The sequence below is a fragment of the Lycium ferocissimum genome, chromosome 2 (assembly GCF_029784015.1).
Source record: "Lycium ferocissimum isolate CSIRO_LF1 chromosome 2, AGI_CSIRO_Lferr_CH_V1, whole genome shotgun sequence".
Classification (NCBI taxonomy): Eukaryota; Viridiplantae; Streptophyta; class Magnoliopsida; order Solanales; family Solanaceae; genus Lycium; species Lycium ferocissimum.
The window spans coordinates 70,614,347-70,628,624 of record NC_081343.1 but is presented as its reverse complement, the minus strand read 5'-3'; the positions used below and the strand labels follow the sequence as shown (position 1 = coordinate 70,628,624).

Here is a 14,278-nt window from a genome sequence, read left to right as displayed (position 1 = left end):
AAAACACACGCGTAAAACGACGTAAAAGTATATTATATTTATATTCAAAATAATGTTTTATCGTGATTAAAAAATAACACGCTTAAATCAAAACCTTAAAAAATAAAACACTTAAACCTTAAACAAAACTTATTTCGTGATCTTTCAGAGAACGTGTATCCTAATGTATTAATACATTTTGTAAAAAAAATATCGATGTAGGGATTATAAAATATGGTTTGGTTTGAATCATTGGTCAAAGTATGAAAAAACATAATTTTTTCAAACAAAATACTAAATCGAACTGACATATACTTTATTTTCAGTTTATCGGTTATATAAAATATTGACGTTTTTTACACACGATTAATCATTGAAAGTCAAAAAACACTGAAAAAAAAAAAAAGTTTACTAAATTTTCTTTTTTTAGTGAATTAATAAAAAATTTAGAGGTAAAACACTCCACCGAGAAATTTATATTGTGGAAACGTTATACAATTAATTTTTTTTTTTTTAATTTTTTTGACTTGTTGTCGATATCGTGGATGCAGTCATTACTATTCTTGTTGAAGTAATGTTGTTGAAACTTCTGGGTGGGGGTGGGATGGGGGAATTGGGTATACTTTGTTATTTTTCATGTTAATTAGACAAAGGCTACATTGTTTATTTGTTTCTTCGAATAGCAGGACAAAACTTATTCGAATAAGTTCAAATCTATACGAGGAGACTAAATACATTTGAATATGATTCTCGTGTCTCGTAAAAAACCGTCTTGGTCCAATGAATAAGAGAAGGCATGTGATAAAGAACCACTGCTAATGTCATGTGACTTGTCTTTCTGTTCTGTTCGTATAAAAATTTCTCCTTTTGGGGACAATATCACGGTTTTAGCATGACCCCGTCCAAAATCGTACTTGTGAATAAAGTATTCTACCATATTGCTACTTTTTAACTAATTTACTACTTTCTCCATCTCTTGGTTGTTTTGATGTCTGAAAATATTGGTCTGGAAATTAACCTACAAAATTGAAAACATGCATACACATTTAAAAAGTTTGCTGTGATCTAATTATAAGACAGGATAAGTCGAAAACCTGAACATATACCAGATATGTATAATGTTTTAAAAAAAAAAAATTTGTTTTCTTAAAAAAGAAAAAATAAAAACAATATACCCATGGGACAATAGATTGTTGTGTATTGTGAGCTTCCATGTTTGATTTTCTTTCTTCTTCTTTTTTCTGTTCTCATTTCACTACTCAGTTAGAAGATGCAACAAAATTTAAAATTATTCAGCCAGTCCTCTGACCCTAATTCAATGGAAAACAAGCTTTAAATATAAAACAGACGCTCTATTTGCTGCAATTACAGAAATGTTTTCTTCAGTAACATGTAATAAGCAAAATAAAGATGCTAAAATGAAGCAAGCAAGCAGTATACAACTAAGAAGATAACAAAATTTGTATTGCTTTTTCGGAGGACAAATATCATGTAGCACTGGTCTTCTTCTTCTTCTTCCTTGAGGCGAAGCTACTGGGTCCAATCTCAAGAGACATGCGTTTTGCCCTGCCATGAAACAACACAGAGTTGATGTTCACATGTGCAATTTAAATGCTTATGCATTTGTGCCACTTACAAAACTTGGCTAAGTTTCTGCATATAATTTTCAGCAATGGTGCACAAATAGAGGGGAAAAGCATGCTTGTCGAATAAAAAGTGTAGCAGAAGGCATCAAAAGTCCAATAAAGTAACCATACCGCTTAGAAAGCTCTCCAGCGTCATGGTTATCCTCTTTAGTTCCTTCATCTGGTGACAGAAAATGTAGTAAGATCTTTCATGCATTCACCAAATATATATTCAATAGACACTAATGCTGACAACCTAACAACAGCCAAGTCGCCTTTAGCTGTAAAGTGAAACCTCAATAACATATACATGCTTATTGATTCACAGAACTCTATACCACATGCAGTATGGTCTTATGTACTTTGTTGTATAACAATTGGCTTTTGAAAAGAACAAAGAATATTTTTTTCACAAATTTATAAAAAGAAAAAAGAACAACTTCGACCATATAGCTATATTCTCATATTGGAATGCAAATATTTGGCGAACACCTCTGAAAGAAGGTAAAAGAGTTAATGTTGAGCTCCATCAGATTTAAGTCTATCATATTCAAAGAGCATGAGTCGCAATCCACTAGACAGGCAGTATGAATAGCATATAGTTAGCACAGAAAAAGAAGAGGCAGATAGCACATTCAATTCAAAGGTTGATTGTGCAGGAACTGTGTTAAGCTTCTTACCATTGATCTAATTTACATATAGAGATATATGTGGGATTTAAAATTTAACTATAATGCATACCTTCCTCGTTAGCATCATCGTCTTCTTCTCCTGATTCTGAACCAGATCCCCATCGATCACCTCCATCATCATAGTCCCAACGAGCACCAACTGGAGGCATCCAAAACTCAGCATCTTCTCCCGAGTCACTGTTCTTTTCAGAAGAATCCCTTATTTCAGATATAGCCTTGCCAGCATCTTCTATTTCTTTCTTTTTGTTTTTCTTTTTGTCCCGACGACTAGCTTTGCTGTCTGTCCTCTCAGCCGCTTCATTTTCTCCTTGCTTTTCTAGCCCACCATTTTCCATTTCATTTTCAGTTTCCTTTTTCTCTGTTCAAATTAGTGCATGTATCATTAGTGGCACTCGGTAGAATGAACAAGAACATCATATACATACATGGACCTTCCTATAAACAAGTAACTGGGGGCTCATAACAAACCTAACATTCTGAGAAACCGTTTTCCACTCATATGCTTCCATATGTGCTCCTCCGACTTATTAACTGTATCTCCTGTTAATTTACATATCAATTTTGACCTGCAAGAATTGCACACGAAATCACACAACAGGTTAATAGTAGCAGAAGCACGAAAGGAATCCGGTTACCTCCATAATTTCCAACAGGTTTTCTCCTAGCATGCAACAAATGACCAATTTCTGTGTTTTATATCAAAAGTATTCCAGCAGATTCCTACAGCTTTTCACAATTCAAGCGAACACACCATACTATATGCTTTAAATACCATTTCCAGTGTTCCAGGTGTATATCCCATTATGTTAATAGGAATAATGAACCACCCTGATATTACCAGTGGATTTTTCAGGCAAACGGAAATGTTACTTACTTTATGGGTGTGTTCGGTATGGAAGAAAACATTTTCCCATGTTCGGTTGGTCAAATATTTTTTGGAGAACATTTTCTTTAGGAAAACAAGTTCCTTAAAAATGAGGAAAATGACTTTCCTAGTAGAGGCAGGGAAAACAAGTTCCACAAGTGGCATTCCACATTGATTGTGTCTTTCCCACCCTCCAACACACCTCATCTTCACCCCCAACCCCGTAGCCCAGTGGTGGATCTAGCTTGCTAGGTGGGGGTTCCATTGAACCCCCAACTTTTGACGCGGAGAATAAATTTATGTGTAAAAATTTATTAAAACTACAACAAATAGTAGACATGAACCCATAACTTTTAAAATACGACGGGTTTAGTAAGAATCTTAAGGTTGAACCCATAGAGTTTAAATCCTGGATCCGCCTCTGCCGTAGCCCACATCCCACCACCTCCTATAGTATTTATCTAGATTATACACAAATGCTTTTATAATACTTTTTTGCTTACGTACAGCACACAAGAAAATAAGTAAGAAACCCACTTATTTTCCGGGAAAATATCTTCCCAGCAAACACTGTCCTTCATACAGAACACAACCTATATTTATAAACTCTTCTCACTCGCTTGAGAGTGCAATACACCAGTATTACAATGACAAAGCTTGAAAGAAGCAGCGAACAACAAATGTTACCTGCTTCTAATGCAATCTTATTCAATAGTTCCAATTTCTCCACTTCCAAATTAACGAAGTACTCCCTCTGTCCCAATTTAGGTGTCTTCGTTGATTAGACACGAAGTTAAGGAATAAAAAAAGACTTTCGAATCTTGTGGTCCTAATTTAACGACGCGTGTATAATGTGCTAAAATGTCCTTTCAGTCTTGCTATTTTAAACTTGTTGTGCAGTATGTTTGAATTGTCAACTTAATAAATATAGAATGAAGCCAATAGAATGACCGACACTTAAATTGGGACGAGGGAGTATCTCGTTCTATAATTTGGTTCAATTCTTATGAAACAAATAACATTCAAACAAAAGAATACACTGATTCTTCCAATAAACCCTAGTAGAAGAATAAAGGAAAGAGGAAATGCTACCGATTGAGAGGGTCTTGGTTGAACATATTGAGAGGAGGTTTATTCTTAGAAAGAGCAGCATCAATTAAACCTAATCTGCAGTGTTTGCTTTGAGCATAAGATTCCCTAGCGTGTTCCGGCAACTCATGCCCTGTTTGAACGCATTTGTACCGACCATTCTCCAATTTCTTGAAACTCGGATTGCCCAACAGCTTGAAACCTTCTTTTCCAGTGGATCCGCCTTCTTCTTCTCCTTTTTTCCCCATTGCTTTTTAAGCACTAAGCTCGTAGAGTTGAGTTTCCGGCCGTTAGGTCAAAGCAGACAGTTTAACTATGCGAAAATTGTTTTTGAACCCCCACTACAAAGAGGAAATTGGGAATCAAGTCCCTATGGTTTCCCACATTTTGTTTTTTGTTTTTTCTGTTTAGGGAATAGGTGAATACTGGAATACAAAATTAATGCCCTTCTATATATTCTTACCTAGGAAATGGCCTTAGATAGTCGAGTATTAAGGTTGAAAGATAGTCAAGTATTAAGGTCGAAGATTAGCAGGTGGTCGAGCGTCATTTAGTTGCCCGAAGGGGTTGTTTGGTTGGGAGATAAGCTAAGCATGAATTAGTTCTTTTTGGATATTTATTTTGGTTGTTTTAAAACTTAGTACACGTTATAATAATTACAAATATATGTTTTTTTTTTTTTGATTTAGGAAATGTTTGTTTACTATTATATCCTTTCCTGTCTTTAGCTTTGTATATTTCAGGAACTCCTTTTGCCTCAATTTATATGGCACTGTTTAAATTTAAAGAGGATCAAATATTTTAGTTTTGATTGTAAATTTGGATATGAAATCTTTAAGTTTTTTGAGATACAATTTACATATCTGAGAACTATGTAAAAAGTAGTATAAGTCACAATAACTAACAATTCAAAATATTTAAAAGACATGAAAAAATATAGTCAAAGAAAATGTCTTTGACTATCGAACCTGAATGGCACCACATAAATTAGGGCGACGGAGTATATATTTATAGAAATACTAGATGAGCCAACAATATGTTTAAGTAATTATTATTATAAACGGGAAAAGGTCCAAATATGCTATTGAACTTTTTGATTAGGTCCAAATATGTCATTCGTTGATAGTTAGGATCAAATATACACCTATTGATACAAAATCGGTACAAAGTATTCCCTTATTCACTAACACGAAAGCTTTCCAATACATGACCTTATTCTCTGTTGTTTGGTAAGCTTTGATATTAATCTAGGCAACGCTATGGGGTGGGGGTGGAGGGTAGGAGTGTGGTTATGGTAGGGATGGGGGCTAAGAGGGTGGGGCTAGAGATGGGATGTGTTGGAGGATAGGGAGGAGACAATTAATGTGGAATGTCACTTATGAAATTTGTTTTTCCTACTAACACTAGAGAAATCTTTTTCCTCATTTTTAAGGAACTTGTATTCTTAAAAAAAAATATTTTGACCAACCAATTATGGAAAAATTGAAGGAAAAAAAAAAACATTTTCCTCCATACCAAATTACAATATTTTTCTAATTTTTCATCATGTAATTTTTGTTGTTTGTTTTCTAAAGATGCTAATGGCTTCAGCCTTACGATACGGTTGTTTTTAGTTGGAAAAGCATTTCATCACGGCTTTTTCTAGTTTCAGTTAGTTACAACAGAAAAGAACAAAGGAGAAGTAACGAGAACAATGCCACTGCTTACTTGCGCTTTCCCCAAATGCTTCAAATATTTAAACCACAGAGCACATTGTTGGTTTCAGTGTCCATTGAGAACAATGAGAAGCATTGCAATAATGGAATTTGCAAGAGTAATGTTCCTATTATTATTATCACTAATACTACTGACCCCCTTGAAGATCAGTAGTACCGTAGAAGTAGCGACTAATGATAAGCCACCATGTGATTTTCCAGCAGCATACAATTTCGGGGACTCGAATTCCGACACCGGCGGTATCTCTGCTGCATTTGAACCAATACAAGCACCTTATGGTGAGAGCTTCTTCAGGAAACCTGCTGGAAGGTTTTCAGATGGCCGCCTTCTCATTGACTTCATTGGTAAACATAACTTCTAGATCAATATCATTACTCATACTAAAATTTACAAAATCAGGTTAGCTAATTGATTGCGGGAGTTCATTACTCAAATAGTCACTCAACTATCCGAAATTACCTAGTGAAGTAATCTTTCTTTTGTTTGTAACAGAAGTCATTTTATTATGTCTTTTCTGCAGCTGAGCACATGAGACTACCTTACTTGAGTCCCTATCTAGATTCCATTGGCTCGAATTTCAGACACGGAGCCAATTTTGCAACAGGAGGATCCACCATTCGTAGGCAAAACGAGACTATATTTCAAAGTGGTATAAGCCCCTTTTCCCTGGACGTTCAAATCGTGCATTTCCATCGTTTCAAATCAAGAACTGAAGAGCTCTATAGACAAGGTAAAGTAACTAAACCAAAACCCTATTAATTATCATCAACTTATTATTTAAGCTGATCGATTTGACACAAGTATATAACTATGTCTCAGAGAAGAACAGACTCCCGAGACCTCACGAATTTTCACACTCTCTCTACACAATTGACATAGGCCAAACTGATCTAGCTTTTGGTTTCCGCCAGATGAGTAATATACAACTTCGGGCAGCCATACCAGCCATAATAAACCAGTTTTCTGCAGCAGTAACGGTATATGCAACTTTCATCAATTTTATCTGATAATGCAAAAGACTTTCTATGCTATCAGGTCTCTTTAAGATAATTACATCTAACTCATGTCTATAATAAGAAATAAGACAGACAACGTGCTACAACTGGTTCAATTACTCTAATAGTGTAAAAGTTCTTTACACCGTCAGTGTATATATACGACTTTAGTGTTTGCGGTGGCTGGCACTACTTATGAAGAAGATGGTATCTATGTTTCGTAATTTTGTTTGACAGCGTCTATATCAACAAGGGGCGAGGGCATTCTGGATACATAACATACGTCCAATCGGTTGCTTACGAACAGCCACATTATACCTCAGAAACCCAAAACCAGGTGTTCTTGATGACTATGGATGCTTAAAGAGCCACAATAAGATGGCCTTAGAGTTCAACAGACAGCTGAAAGCCAGAATAAGAACATTGAGGGCAGAGCTTGGGCATGCTGCTATAACATATGTAGATGTCTATGCTGCCAAGTATGACCTAATCAGCAATGCCAAGAGCCAAGGTATATATTAGTACACACACACACACAAAATAATTTTGCCGAGTTACTCTGCCAAGGTTTAGACAGATGGAAAGAATCGCCTAACTTTGGGTTTTTGACATTTTGAACAGGTTTCATGGAACCCCAGAAAATATGCTGTGGAGTGCATGAGGGGAATGCGCACGTATGGTGCGGGCAGAAAGGAATAGTGAGAGGTGCAGAAGTGTTTGGAAGGGCTTGTGCCAATCCTTCAGGTTACATAAGCTGGGATGGAGTACATTACTCACAGGCTGCTAATCATTGGATTGCCAATCATATACTAAACGGCAGTTTCTCTGATCCTCCCATTCCCATTACACATGCTTGTCATAAACGTCTTCACCATTAGGAATCTTGTATATGCATCTAAACTAGTCTTTATATCTATGTCAAGTGAAATCACTGTTCTTGTCCTTTATTTCTTTTCACAATATTCATACCTATAAAAATAAACTCGCAAGTTTCAAATATAAAGTCGATGACAAGCTCCATTCTTAAGAAATTGGTTAAGGGAGATGGATTCCAGATAAACTCAGGGACCTTAATAAACACAGTACAAAGTTAAAGGTAGGATTTTATTTTCATGTCCAACTACTGTACACGGAGAACACTAGAATATTAGACAAATCGTACAACAAATATTTTTTTGATAAATACGCTGTACGACGAATATAATGTTTTTTTCTTCTAGATAAGTGAATAGGTTCAAAGCTCGCCCTTATAAGATTACTAGATACATACAGCAGATGGACCAAATATAGCAACTCTGGACGTGTCAAGAGTCATAAATAGCTATATTTCACAGGCAATGTCCATCTGGAAGAGCAACAACCTGGTTAAAGGGCACCAAGCGTTGAGGTAGAGACCCATCTTCCTCGTCATCATCAAACTCCAACGTGTAACTGCAAAAGGGAAACATAATTCATTAAACCCGTGAAAAAAGATCATGATTCATTGGTTGAAATTGTGGAAATGCAACAGTCAATTACAAGAAAGAAGAAAAAAGAAATACTGAGCTAGATGACCGCAAAACAGATTGGAATAATCGATTCCAGTGTTCCATTAATCAGAAGTCATTGCTCAATTATTGAGTACTATGGAATCTTAAGTCCATCGCTGAGTTCTAAGAAGCCAAGTAAGGAAATGAAAAGGAACATCACTTACTCATCGGTCTTCCTCTGGAAATCAATATACCATTGGGACCATCACATGCAAATGTAAGTCGAAAACCAATCAGTTCCTCAATACTTATGATATTATGAATAGCTCAATAAAGAAAATGCAGACAAACTAAGACAAAAGAAAACTAGATACAGGTACCTTGCGGGCCTGGACAACTGTGGCTTTGTACAGGGCTGTGGTTCCTGGGTAAACTGCCAAAACTTGTTTTCCAGGAGGGAATTCTTGAGCGGTTGCAAGATCACTTATCTTGGGAAAAGGTATAATACGTGACCAGGGTAGCTCGTACTTTCTGCAATTGGCAAAAGAATAGAACCAGTAATTCTTGTAAGAAGACGAATAATCATTTAGTAAGCAAAGTCCGTTGCTGAAAAAAGCCACTTAGATATCACTGAACTAGCTGAACAGCAGGCTCTCAAAGTACAAAAGTGAAAAGCGACAGTTATGCTTTAATCAATCAGCAGTATCAAATTCTTCGGTAGCAATATTAGTTTTAGAGCAAATGAGATATCGCAGCATCCAAATCAAAAATATCCACACGAAGATGCCGAGGACAGATTTCTGTACAGCAATTCAGCAACTTACCAGTCAGCTGAGAGTAACTTATGGACTACTTACTTGTGGTCTGTGGATACCAGTCAACAACAATCACCAACAAGTAGCACAAAAGGACAATTAAATTGATCTGTATCGTCCATCAAGGTACTAGAAGAGGGGAAAAGATAAGTCACCAAAATTCCTCAATGAGTTGTTCAAAGTTGGAAGCTCAAAAAGTGAGGTAAGTTGTTTTTTTTTTTTTTTGCGTGTGGGGGGGGGGGGGGGGGGGGAGAGATCACATCATTGGACAAGATATTACCCTTTTGATTTTCTAGTTTTCTTTTACCTCTAATTAATGCATGAGATTTGTTAGTCTCATGGGACATAGAGTTTTAGAAAGGTCCACGAATGAGCCAGAAAATCTATTAATTTCCCTCATTCTTTTACCTTCTATTCCCAAGTCTCTGTACTTCTTATGCAGCTTCTTAGTTATTGAAAGCATTTAATAACACTTGGACAAAATGTCATTATTGATGGATGAATGAAATTGCTCCCCACCAACAATCAAGGAGGGAATAGATTTACTCATTCAGGAGCTGGATAGAAGTAGGAAATCCAATAATAAGTTGAAAGTTTTTGTGAAGTGGACATTGCATAACGGGAAAATGCCTTAATATGTAAATTTGAGAAGTTCTGTAACAGAAAATTGGAGTTATCACTTAGATCCAAGGAAGTTCCTGATAAGCCGCTTCATTACTCAAACCCCACCACCACCACCACAAAGATTTGCGGCTCAAATGCTCCCACAAACAACCGAGATTATACTTTCATACAGGTAATTCTGCATCACTTTTGTGGCTGCAAGCCCTCAACCACACTTAGTCAAATTCAGACAGTATTATGTCTCGAGGAGAACATCAGCATCATAGTCTCCAAAATCCAAGTGCCAAATGTTTTTAGGCTTGCGTCCATGGATATTAATGATTGAGGGAACAATGAGTAAACCAGTAGGGGCAAACCAAGATAAAATGCACAAAGAATCAAAAGGAAAGCACACAATCAAAATGTAAATAGGCAAAAACAATCAATAGATGTCCAAAGACAATTGTAAGGCTACCTCTGGCCACCGCCTTCCTCATCATCGCCTGGCTCCTCATCTAGAACTTCAAATCTGCACAGAGATAGACAATGCTAACACAAAATATATGTAAATGAATCCAGTCTGGATTATTTTCTCGCTATTGAGCTCTGTCACAAAACTTACTTCTTTGATTCTTTGTCATAATGAGTAACTTTAACAATGACCCACTCATCCTTTTCACCATCTTCTTGCGCGACTCTAGCAGCCACCTAGCGATAAAAAGTTTAACCATGTTATTGCCACAAGCCCACAACAAAAGTAAATAAGGTGCTTGCACGATTTTATGAAACATTGAAAGGAATGATTCACTTCCATGAAACGGATCCGTACTTGTTCACCCTTCAGGCTAGCAAAGAACTCCTGCTGATTTCGCACGGAAGGAGAGAGCCTTGGAATGTCGGAGTCACCTTTCATCCTCTTCTTTTTCTGCTCGTTGCCTTCTGTCATCCATGCAAGTCCAAATGCATTAACCAAGGTAAAAGCAATTAAAATTGAAGATCATAAATAGAATTGAGTCTATTAATAATTATAGCCTAAGTTGCTCGGACTCGTGTGCGGCTATCCGACACGGATGCGGATCCGAGTGTCGGATTCGACAAAATCTACATTTTAAGATTCGGAGGTACGGATCCAGGTATGGATACGGGTGCTGGGATTCGGCTAAATTTTGAGAGAGATTCTGTGGAAAATTTATATGTATGTTGTAGAATTCAATTTTTCATTATCCAAGATGGGCGTTAAAAAACATAAATTTTGTCGAAACATAAACATGTTAATAATTAATTTACAAATTATCCCTCTGTTATATGAGAAAGAAAACATTTATAAATGCCAAATATTCACCAAGAGGAAAAGCTAAAAAGGATTTAATGTATGCCATTTCCCATGCCTTAAATCTGTAATATCTTTTATTTTGAGAAAAGTATCCGATGCGGTTTGCCCGAATCCCGCACCCGCACCGTGTCAAGACGTGTGCGGCAGCAAAAATGAGAGTCCACACAGCTTAGATTATAGCAAGAGCATAAGTCTTTTATTATTATTTCACAGAATAGATATTTGATGCATAGGCTCAAAGATAATTTGCTTTTCAAGGTTTTCTTTTTTTCCTTTCCCCATGTGCCAGATTATGCATATAGCCAAAGCATTTGGGCTATCCACCAAGCTGATATTCATCTCGTTCTTACCCTCCTTTTATTACATCTCATCTTTTTACCATTTGATAGACCAACTTCGTATATATTGGGAAGTTAGAGAAGTTTGGAACCATTTTTGCCTTAAAGCAAAATGCTTTCCAGAAATGTCATTAGAAGTTAGCTACTGTGTACTTCTGCTGGATCTACACTATCCAAAAAAAGGCTAATAACACTGCAAGACAAAAAGCTCCGTCATCAAATTAGCAGCCAAGATAAATTTTGTATTTTCTTCAATATACCTAAGTATTCTGCCAGTCCTTTCTAAAGCTCGACTTATCATAGACCTCAAGTTAGGGTATAACTACTATTCATGTTCTTTAGAGGAGGCAGGCACATAAAAAACTTAAAAGTACTTCAAGAGTATATGGGTGAGGTACTGTTTGTGTAGAACAAGTAACAAGAAACCAAAATCCAGAAATCAAATACTCCCTCCGGATCAAAAAGAGTGTCCACTTAGCCTTTTGTTCTTGGGTCAAAAAGAGCGTCCACTAATCAAATCAAGAAAGAATTAACCTTATCTTTCCAGATTTGCCTCTATTATGTGCTATGTAACAAATCCCAATACCTATTTAATTAGGAGCAGTTTTGTCAAATTACCCATTTTTGTCCAGGAGTTACTATTTTCTTAAGGGGTGTGCAAATGGGTAAGTGGACACTCTTTTTGATTCGGAGGAAGTAGCTAGGTATTAATTTTAAAGAGCGTAAAAGTAGAAATTTAATGATTGTTATGTTAATCAGTTGGACACACACCTATCCTTCTTCGTTGTTGCCCAGCACCTCCTGCAGGGATTATTGCATCCAGCTGGCCTAACAACTGGTTGGAGATACTACAATCAAAGGGCCAGAAGGGAGAAAGAAATTATTTCAAGTTTGAAAATGAAAATATAGCAAGTATCAAAATGAAATGTAACATGTAAGAACAAACATAATAGAGTTTCTAAGTCTAAACTGTCAAATAAAGAGTTGCATAAAAATAACACCAGGTAGCTCCATTTGGACGGCATAAAAAGCTGAGTCAAAAATCACAAGACACGCTCTTAAACATCCTCCAAAGTGAAGAAACGGTGCAAAGATAAATACCTCATCTCACTCTCGGAAAGCTCTTTGGCTTGAGTGTATAACATCTTAAGTTTTGATAGGGAATTGTCACCTGGTTTCTCAACCGCTTCTGGAGCTGCACAAGGAATGGCAAGTGCCATAATATTACACTGCAAGTCTAGTTAGATACATGTCACATGCGAGTTTCTACTTCAAAGTTCAAACAGGTCAATGATCTTCGCCGGTAAAGGTTCATTTTTTCCGATAGTCATAGTCAATGGAAATTTAGTATCGTGTCAAGTGCCTAGTTTTATTACCTTACTTTTGAATTTTAGGGAAATCACGCAAACTCGAATTTATGAGCATTCTTCAATTCTCTGTTGGACATGATTTTCTTTTTATATCCTCAATTTGGTAGAAAAATCAGTGGCATTAATACCTAGAACCTCTGGATCTTAGGTTCTTGGCCTTAGTAATCATTAAAAGACTTATTTTAGTTAGCTAAAATAGCATCGTCTTTCAATAGATTGATTGGATTTGCTTAAAACTTAGCATATCCAACTGCAGCATCAGAATGCTTGATCATCCTATAAAGCAAATAACTTTATCATTATCGCTTATCACAAACTTACGTCGGCATTGAAATCAGACTGCCAGACTCTAATTTTACCACTTCGGTGTTGATATTTAATTGTCTTAATAACTCTTAAGCTCATGTAATGGTTACTGGCATTTCCATAAAAACTATCAATACAAGACCAATACACATCAAACTATCACTTAAAGTTGTAAAGCTTTCAAATAGAACTTTTAACTCAAATTCAAATGATACTAACAGAATTATTGTAAAGCTTTTCATTAACTCTAAATTAAATGAGTTAAATTTGTGATCAGACGAGTAAGAAATAACGGTAATAATATAAATGATTGAAATACTAACTGGATTGAAGTTTTTTGTGCATCTTATTGATTTCAAGGAGGACTTCCTCTTGTTCTTTCCTTAAACGATCAAGCTCCTTTGATTTCTCCAACATTTCAGCTATGTCCGGTGACGACATTCTACACGTTTTCCGAGGAGATCGGGTTAACGATACTTCCAGAAGCTTCGGTAACGAACAGAAGACAGATTAGAGTTCCAGCTAGATCATCATCTTACGTTGTCGGAGAAGATGCACGGAGTTGCTTGTGAAAAGTCCTCTTTGCCCTTTGCTATTTTCTTTTTCCTTGTTGGTTGTAGGACTGTACTGCTACTAGTTAGTGGAAAACAAAAATAAAAATAGCAGAAACATGTGATCGGATATTGTTGGTAATGCTTAGGGTTCGTTTCCTTATAATGATAAGAGGGTAATAATGTATATTTTTTTTTTTTTTTTTTTAATATATGTATTGTTGAGATTATTAATATTATAATTATGATATTGTTTTTATATCATATTTAATGTGAGATAACATCTCAAAATAATAAATTGACAGAGATCTTCTTATACAAAGGTTTTTTTCTCTAAGGGCTCGTTTGGTACGATGGATAAGCAAAAATAGTCATGGGATAAAAATTTAGCACCGCCTTATTCCACGTTTGGTTGGAATAAAAACTCGGGATAACTAATTTCGGGATTATAGTGTTTTTTTATCTCACATTGAGGGTGGAATAACAATCCCGGGATAACTTGTTTTCTAACCAAACGAGCCCTAAGACATTT

At 36.1% G+C, this 14,278-nt stretch overlaps 3 protein-coding genes across 4 annotated transcripts; 1 reads left to right on the top strand and 2 right to left on the bottom strand.

Moving 5' to 3' along the window:
* Positions 1-1,293: 1,293 nt before the first annotated feature.
* LOC132047261 (uncharacterized) lies at positions 1,294-4,651 on the bottom strand. The gene is made up of 5 exons (XM_059438259.1): positions 4,254-4,651; positions 2,765-2,862; positions 2,346-2,654; positions 1,737-1,785; positions 1,294-1,545 (listed from the first exon to the last, which is right to left on the bottom strand). The coding sequence occupies exons 1-5, from the start codon at positions 4,496-4,498 to the stop codon at positions 1,467-1,469; spliced, it is 780 nt and encodes a 259-aa protein (XP_059294242.1). The 5' UTR covers positions 4,499-4,651; the 3' UTR covers positions 1,294-1,466.
* Positions 4,652-5,817: 1,166 nt separating this feature from the next.
* LOC132047259 (GDSL esterase/lipase At5g14450) lies at positions 5,818-8,239 on the top strand. Its single transcript, XM_059438256.1, has 5 exons — positions 5,818-6,310; positions 6,487-6,696; positions 6,786-6,943; positions 7,199-7,472; positions 7,583-8,239. The coding sequence occupies exons 1-5, from the start codon at positions 5,944-5,946 to the stop codon at positions 7,837-7,839; spliced, it is 1,266 nt and encodes a 421-aa protein (XP_059294239.1). The 5' UTR covers positions 5,818-5,943; the 3' UTR covers positions 7,840-8,239.
* LOC132047260 (SAGA-associated factor 29 homolog A) lies at positions 8,038-13,824 on the bottom strand. Of its 2 annotated transcripts, none has more exons than XM_059438257.1 (9): positions 13,519-13,824; positions 12,621-12,714; positions 12,291-12,367; positions 10,678-10,787; positions 10,471-10,556; positions 10,324-10,377; positions 8,811-8,961; positions 8,655-8,668; positions 8,038-8,392 (listed from the first exon to the last, which is right to left on the bottom strand). In XM_059438257.1, exons 1-9 carry the CDS (start codon positions 13,634-13,636, stop codon positions 8,290-8,292), a joined length of 807 nt encoding a protein of 268 aa, XP_059294240.1. In that variant the 5' UTR covers positions 13,637-13,824; the 3' UTR covers positions 8,038-8,289. The 2 variants fall into 2 exon arrangements, with proteins under 2 accessions (XP_059294240.1, XP_059294241.1); XM_059438258.1 differs by having other exon boundaries at positions 10,678-10,784.
* Between the last annotated feature and the right edge of the window lie 454 nt (positions 13,825-14,278).